At 40.7% G+C, this 8,469-nt stretch overlaps 1 protein-coding gene across 1 annotated transcript in view; it reads left to right on the forward strand.

The window, feature by feature from the left end:
* Positions 1 to 5,992: 5,992 nt before the first annotated feature.
* The window catches only part of NOX4 (NADPH oxidase 4), a 145,243-nt gene continuing 142,766 nt past the window's right edge, over positions 5,993 to 8,469 (forward strand). Inside the window, exon 1 of the mRNA XM_029209577.1 lies at positions 5,993 to 6,284. Coding sequence (XP_029065410.1) covers positions 6,228 to 6,284 — 57 coding nt within the window. The 5' untranslated portion in view covers positions 5,993 to 6,227. The remainder of the gene's footprint in view (positions 6,285 to 8,469) is intronic.

Consider the following 8,469-nt stretch of genomic DNA (forward strand, 5'->3'; position numbering starts at 1 on the left):
TCCGGGCTTTCATTTCTTTCCCTCAAAATAATTACTGAGAACCTACTCATGTTTCAAGCCCAGGGAAATAAGAATGAGTAAAACAGAAATGTACCTGCCTTTGGGGAGTTCACATTTTATGAGAGAAATAGACATTAATCAAATAAACTCATGAAAAAATATATAAATACAGGCTATCAGGCTGTGCAATGGCCCAGGTGTAGGGGTTGATGGGGGAGGCTGGTGAGCTCAAAGGGCTGAGAAAAGGGTTTCAATCTCCTCTCTAACAAATTAAATGGAAGTTATAATGCTTTCCAAAGCCTTTCCTGTTCTGATGCTTTTTATGACTCTAAAACTCATATTATTTAACATGGATTGCAATAGTTACGGCTTAAGATTTTTATGATATGTTTAGAAGGTGAAGTGAGACTAGGAAAGAAGTCCAATCTTATTTCCTTAGCATTTCAAAGCTGTTTGAGGGTGCTACCAGAAACATGCAAGCAGGTGTTAAGATAATTTTTTTTGGCCTCCTGGGACACTTCTATTTAAAACTTTAAGAACAATAAAATAACGCAAACATCCAGGAATTATTCTGTTAATGGCTGCATTCAGGAAATGCCACACAATAAAAAGACAAATAATATAAATAATAGACAAGCCCATCCTTTGAGAATGTGTACTGTCTTAGCAGCACATTGGTAAATTCCTACACACCTCAGATTATTGGGGGGAGTTGCCAACCATGGCTCCATTTGGGGTCTAAAGTTTTACAGCTCAGAATGCAGGGAAATTCTAGTTCAACAATGGCTCCATGGTGTAGAGGAGGAGTGTGGGTATTGGCTTCTGGGAATCTACTACTTAATGCCTCTGAGACCTTGGGCAAATTTGTTACTGTCCATGTGCTTCAAATTCCTCGTGTATAAAATTAGGATGAAGGCAAGAATGGGCCTACCTATCTTACAGAATAGATCTGAGGATAAAATAATGAAAAATAATCAGAGAGGGGAGAGAGAGAGGGGAGAGGAAAGGTAATGAGTTTCTGTAGAAGCTGAAGGTAATCAGTATTTCTTACAGTTATTTTTGTGTTAAAAGTAAATTTTCTTTAATGAGCACAGCAATGGTATTTTTGTTTATTTGTTTGTTTTTCATTTAAAACATTGTCCTTACTAGCAGTAAAATTTGCATAGTCTGTGTTGGTTTCCATTTAGTTTTTGCTTTTTGAAAGTTTATTTGTCTATGATATTCAGAAGTTTGGAAAAGGGTTCTATGTAGGGCAACTCCGAACCAAAGTTCATTATCATTCAATTTTATTCAACAAACTTTTATTGAGCCTCTTCAGTCTGGCATTCTTAAATTGCCTTCACATTAGCAAGCCTTATTTTCCAACAAAGTATCTGATCCTTGAGGGCTTCAGCTTCTTCAGTATTTCTCAGGGAATTGACCCAGCTGTGTGAGTGCATGGTAGACATTCCTAAAGGCCTGAATCAGAAGATGGTCTACACTTGTTTTTGTGTAGAAATGACAATGAGTCACTGTCTGGAACTTGTCCCCAGGCTTGTGAATGTTAAGCCTTTGGGCCATTTCTTGCTGGTTCCCTGGAGGCCCTTCTTCCTTGCCAAGGGTCCCAGGGATAAAGTGTAGCGTCCTTTTCTCTTTAGTAAGGCTGTCAGTTATTCACAACTTTAGGATTCTTTTGCCCACTTTACCAGTTATGCTGCATACTGGGACAGAGTTTTCCTACTTTCTGTTTTTCTGTTTGTAAGAAAAACACACAGGCTCTTTTCCATTTTTGAGTTTAATTCTAATAACTCCTGATAATCAGATATGGGATAACCAAAATACTAAACTCAGTCTAAGTCACAAAGGTTAAGAAAGCTTGCTGAGTTCTATCTGGCATGATTCCTGGTCTATAATTTTTGACTTCTTGACAGAAAAGCTTTGGAAAAGTTCCAACTTTTATGTCTTAAGGTGAATTTCCTCAAAAATCCTTCTCTCAGGCTGGGAAATCAGGGAAAGAAAATTAACATCAATCAAGTAACTTTAGGTACTAGAGTAGTCTGAATAATGACCACCCAGATATATCACATCTTAATCCCATGAACCTGTAAATATTACTTCTTATATAAGGCAAAAAGAGTTTTGCAGGTATAATTAAGTTAAGGCCCTTGACGTAGGGTGATTATCTTAGTCTATCTGTTGAGCCCTAAATACAATCACAGGAGTCCTTAAAAGAGAGAGGCAGAGGGTAATTTGACATACACACAATGGAAGAGGCGAGGCCACATGATCACTGAGGCAGAGAGCGGAGGGATGCAGCCATAAATCAAGGTACGCCAGCATCCAGCAGAATTGGGAAGAGGCAAGGAACAGATTCTCCCCAAGACTCTCTGAAGGGTTTGGGGCCCTGTCAACACCTTGATTTTGACCCAATCGCCTGACTTGGGATTTCTGACCTCCAGAACTGTGAGAGAATAAATTTCTGTTGTTCAAATCCACTAAATTTGTGATAGTTACCCCAACCCCAGGAAGCTAATATAGGTACTCACTTGTCCCAGCTGCATATCCTGTGACTAGTGGTATAGGTGACACCCATAGCAAGAGTTCCTGCCCCGTTGGTTCTTTTCTGGTAGTTAATTATCAAGCTAAGCAGAAACTTTTCTTACATTATTGGAAAGTTACATTTGAGAAACTGGAGTTTGAGAGAGGCACAAAAAGAAGGATAATATACTTAACTATTATTCATTCATATATCAAACATTCTGAAGTTCCTACTATGTAACAATCTTTGTCCAAAGTCCTGGAATAAAAATTAAATAAGACAAGGTCCCTGTCCTTGAGGAGGTCAGTTGATGAGGGGAATTAGACACACACACTCACATGCATACAACTAAAATAATATGTGGAAAATGGAGTAATGATCATGTGTTTGGAGTATTATAAACACATTGAAGAATGCAGACTACAGGATGAGTCTGTGTGAGCATAGAGGTGAGGTGGGCCAGGGAAAGCTTCATGGCAAAGGTGTGCCTCTGAACTGATACATAAAGAAGCCGACTAATGAAGCAGACCAAAGGGGGAAACTCTTATCAATTTTTCCCCATGGATTTCATATTTTGAGGCACACTGTCTACCAAAAAACAAAGCTTCTGTATTTAGTAAGTAATAAATAATAGATCAAGAACATCTCAAACTGCCAAACAGAGTTTATAATCAGTGTAGGATGATCATTACTATTTTAACATTATTTCAGCCAAGAGCAAAGGTATTTGTCATTTGATTTTTTCCTGTGAAGTTTTTTCCTGGTAAAAGTGTGATTTTTATTCTTGTTGTTGTTGTTGCTATGATTTTTGGAATACTGATACAGCTACAGGATTCTCTCTTCATTACTTTCAAGGACAGCCTTCCTTATCTTGGGAAAGACGGTATCTACTTGCACTAAACAGTCGGGCCTAGAGAAAATTATATTGAAAAGAACCTCAGTAATGAGAGTTCCTGCACAACATGGCAATAGCTCTGTCCTCTGGGGATAGCTTGCAGTACTGTATCCTTGTAAGGCAACATAAACAGTTAGGACCTTGTCCCCTTTTACAGAGCTCCTATAAAATAATAGTGATAAATATAATAATCAATGTTTGTATAGCATTCTATCATGGTACAAAAGAGTTCAGAAAAGGATCTGATTATGGGTTTTTTTGAACTATAAGCAAAAGCCTGTTTTGTCATCTCAGACAGATTTCTCTTCTCTTTTATTGTTTTTCATCTTTATTGCAATGTTCATATTCTTCCAGTTAACATAATGTTTTTCCAGCTTTGTTGAGATATAATTGACATGCAACATTGTCTAAGTTTAAAGTGTACGTCATGTTGATTTGATCCATTTATATATGGGGAAATAAGTATCATCCAAGCTTTAGCTAACACCTCTAACACCTCACATAGCTACCATTTGTGTGTGTGTGTCTGTGTGTGTGTGTGTGTGTGTGTGTGTGTGTGTGTGTAGAGAATATTTAAGATCTATTCACTAAGCTACTTTCAAGTATATAATACAATATGGTTAACTATAATCACCATGCTGTGTATTAGATCTCCCCAAACTATCCATCTTATAATTGGAAGTTTGTACCTTTTAACCAACGTCTGCCCATTCTCCCCACCTGCTCAGGCAAGTTTCTTAATCTCTTTTAGCTTCGGTTTCCTCAACTCTGGAGTAAGGGTACTGACATCCACATGTAGAGCTGTTATGAGAATGAAGTGAGATTTTGTATATGAAGTACCCAGGACAGTGGCTGACACAGTAAGTACATAGTAAGAGCTGGATCCATTATTTTTGTCTTTTTTTTTTTTTGGAAGTAGTTAAACTTAAAAAAAAATTGTCTTTTATTCTACTGTTCTTCAGTTGCTTCCCTCCTCTCAACTCATGAGAAGAACCAGAACATTGTGCCAGAATCTCCCCACCTCCCATCGATTGAAATTGTGGCTGGAGGATGGTTTCTTAGGGGGGGAATTTGAGGAATACCAGCATGTCCCAGAATTTGACCTGCCTCCAGTGGTGACACCCCTGGGTACTCCCTGTGCTCTTTTTCTTGTCCTCAGGTATCACATGGTCAATAAGAACAGGGTGTTATTCATAAATAATACAATCCCTAGCCCCAGAAAGATCTGAGGCAGTTTTCATGTTTAGATCATGCATGAAACAGTAAAGTCGTATGTCAAAGTGATGGCAGGACTATTAGAGCACTTTGTGAATTCTAACTGGGATTTGATACTGATTTATTCGTGTTTTGAACTGGGGGTTGCAGTCATTAATCAGTTCACGAAATTAATTGAGATAAGTACACTGCATGTAGTAAAGGAAGTATGATTTTTATGAAATTATACATTATATATTATAATTTAATATAATTATATATCATAGCACGTGTTGTAAAATGTATTTCACTAAAATAAAAAAGAGCTTGAAAGCCATGAGATTAGGCTACTAGTGGTTTACTTTTTCTGCCACTTATTAGTTGCTAGAGTTGAGAAAGTTCCTGATTTAACAAACATTTATCCAACACTTACTTTGCGTTGGACATTCTTTCATATGCATGATTTTTTGTTTTTTCCCTAATACTGATACGTTGCAGTGTAGGCTAGGTAGCCTGTGAACATTCCACACTTTAATCACCCTTCACCGGGCCTCTGGTACAAGTTTGAGAGGATCCTTATTACTTAACAGACTCTGATACTAGGTAGTAAAACACACATTTCTAAGTAGAGTGAATCTGAGCTTCCCTAGAGCCCCTGAGAATTACGTCAGTTTTAACCATTAACTCCCTGGACTCTTTATTTTTTTTATTATTATTTTTTCCTAAAATAATGGGTTTATGAGATGTAATTCACATACCATAAAATTCACGTTTAAAGTGTACAATTTAGTGGTTTATAGTACATTCACAAAGTTGTGCAATCATTACCACTGTCTAATTCTCCGCAGGACTCTTTATTCAGAAGTTTTTTTAAAAGCTTTGCATCGGTGTTAGGGATGGGGGGTAGGAAGGGGGAGGCAGAGGGAGGCTTTAGGTAAGGGTTGTGACGGAGGCATTTGCTTGGGGGTGGGATGAGTTGCTGAGGATGGGCGGGAGAAGGGGAACACTAGTACACAAAAGACAATTTCCGGCTCAAATTTCCTTACCAAGGCTCTCTGAGAGGAACCTTTGGGGGTGGGGGGAACGACCAGTCCAAAAGGACTAGGTGTGTGTGTGTGTGTGTGTGTGTGTGTGTCCAAGGGGGCAGCGAGGGTGTCCACTCTATGTCTGAGTACCAGTCTCCACATCTTGGTGGGTCTTTCGGAGCGGGGCAGGCCGGGCTGAGGCTGCTGGGGGACGCCTCCTAGGTCCTAGCCCAGGACATCCTGCACTGCGGCAGCCACAGCAACAGGCTCGCCCCCAGACAAAGGGGCCGGCTCGGCGGGGCGGACTCGCGCAGCCGGGGAGCGCGCGCTCGGCGCAGGGGGTCCTGGCGGCCGGAGGGCGCATCGCAGACCCCGCGAGGGCCGAGTCCGCGGCGCTCGGGAGACCCGGCACCGGGGCGCATACCCCGCCCGGCCTGGTGCGGCGCCGGCGCCGGGCTTCCATTCAGTCTTTGACCCTCCGTCCCCACCCTGCCCCCCCCCGCAGGCCGCACGCACCACTGTAACCGCTGCCCCGGCGGCCGCCGCTGCTTGTCGGGCTGGCGGGCGGAGAGCGCGGCGCGGCGGGGCCGGCGGCATGGCTGTGTCCTGGAGGAGCTGGCTGGCCAACGAAGGGGTTAAACACCTCTGCCTGGTAGGATGGCGGGCGAGGCTCTCCCGGCGTTTTGTCTCTGGGACAGCGATTTTGATTCATTCTCTGAGCGAACGCGGGTGGGGAGCTGGAAGTTTTGCCTCTAACGCAAACATTCTCAACTAACAAAAACTTTCTGCCGGGAATACCTGGAGGTAATAACCATCCGCTTCCTCCCTTCCTCCAAGTGCTGGGCAAATTTCCTACACTTTTGATAGGAGAGCGGATGTGGAGGAAGGGAGAAGAGATCGCTGTTAGTGAGCACAGCTTCTTCCTTAACCATTTAAACATCTCTACCCCCCCCGCCTTTTGCTGTTTTTCCAGATTGCTTCTGTTGGTTTTATTTTATACAGCAAAGTCCTATTTTTCATTATCTATTGTTCATACAATTGATATTTTTGAAGTTTAACAACATGCAACGCCCGGGACGTGGTGATGTCGCTCATTTCTTAGTCTCATTTTGTCCTGCAAGGGGATAACTGCGATCTTTAGGAGACCTGTTTGCATCCCAGATGCTTAATCTCAGGTGTGCAGGGGCTGAGTGAGGTCAGATAGGTTTTCCTCTGAGTGGTTTTCAGCTTGCTGGTCAATTGAGAATGCTCTCCAAAGCCTTTCCTATTCTGATGTTTTTTATGACTTTAAAACTCATATTATTTAACATGGATTGCAATAGTAATGGCTTAAGATTTTTCTGATATGTTTAGAAAGTGAGTCTGGGAAAGACCATTTACGGCCTTTAGGAATGTCTACCGTGCACTCACACAGCTGGGTCAATTCTCTGAGAAATACTGAAGAAGCTGAAGCCCTCAAGGATCAGATACTTTGTTGGAAAATAAGGCTTGCTAATGTGAAGGCAATTTAAGAATGCCAGACTGAAGAGGCTCAATAAAAGTTTGTTGAATAAAATTGAATGATAATGAACTTTGGTTCGGAGTTGCCCTACATAGAACCCTTTTCCAAACTTCTGAATATCATAGACAAATAAACTTTCAAAAAGCAAAAACTAAATGGAAACCAACACAGACTATGCAAATTTTACTGCTAGTAAGGACAATGTTTTAAATGAAAAACAAACAAATAAACAAAAATACCATTGCTGTGCTCATTAAAGAAAATTTACTTTTAACACAAAAATAACTGTAAGAAATACTGATTACCTTCAGCTTCTACAGAAACTCATTACCTTTCCTCTCCCCTCTCTCTCTCCCCTCTCTGATTATTTTTCATTATTTTATCCTCAGATCTATTCTGTAAGATAGGTAGGCCCATTCTTGCCTTCATCCTAATTTTATACACGAGGAATTTGAAGCACATGGACAGTAACAAATTTGCCCAAGGTCTCAGAGGCATTAAGTAGTAGATTCCCAGAAGCCAATACCCACACTCCTCCTCTACACCATGGAGCCATTGTTGAACTAGAATTTCCCTGCATTCTGAGCTGTAAAACTTTAGACCCCAAATGGAGCCATGGTTGGCAACTCCCCCCAATAATCTGAGGTGTGTAGGAATTTACCAATGTGCTGCTAAGACAGTACACATTCTCAAAGGATGGGCTTGTCTATTATTTATATTATTTGTCTTTTTATTGTGTGGCATTTCCTGAATGCAGCCATTAACAGAATAATTCCTGGATGTTTGCGTTATTTTATTGTTCTTAAAGTTTTAAATAGAAGTGTCCCAGGAGGCCAAAAAAAATTATCTTAACACCTGCTTGCATGTTTCTGGTAGCACCCTCAAACAGCTTTGAAATGCTAAGGAAATAAGATTGGACTTCTTTCCTAGTCTCACTTCACCTTCTAAACATATCATAAAAATCTTAAGCCGTAACTATTGCAATCCATGTTAAATAATATGAGTTTTAGAGTCATAAAAAGCATCAGAACAGGAAAGGCTTTGGAAAGCATTATAACTTCCATTTAATTTGTTAGAGAGGAGATTGAAACCCTTTTCTCAGCCCTTTGAGCTCCAGCCTCCCCCATCAACCCCTACACCTGGGCCATTGCACAGCCTGATAGCCTGTATTTATATATTTTTTCATGAGTTTATTTGATTAATGTCTATTTCTCTCATAAAATGTGAACTCCCCAAAGGCAGGTACATTTCTGTTTTACTCATTCTTATTTCCCTGGGCTTGAAACATGAGTAGGTTCTCAGTAATTATTTTGAGGGAAAGAAATGAAAGCCCGGA

Source organism: Monodon monoceros, unplaced genomic scaffold (assembly GCF_005190385.1).
Source record: "Monodon monoceros isolate NGI ecotype Baffin Bay Population unplaced genomic scaffold, NGI_Narwhal_1 Super_Scaffold_7, whole genome shotgun sequence".
NCBI lineage: Eukaryota > Metazoa > Chordata > Mammalia > Artiodactyla > Monodontidae > Monodon > Monodon monoceros.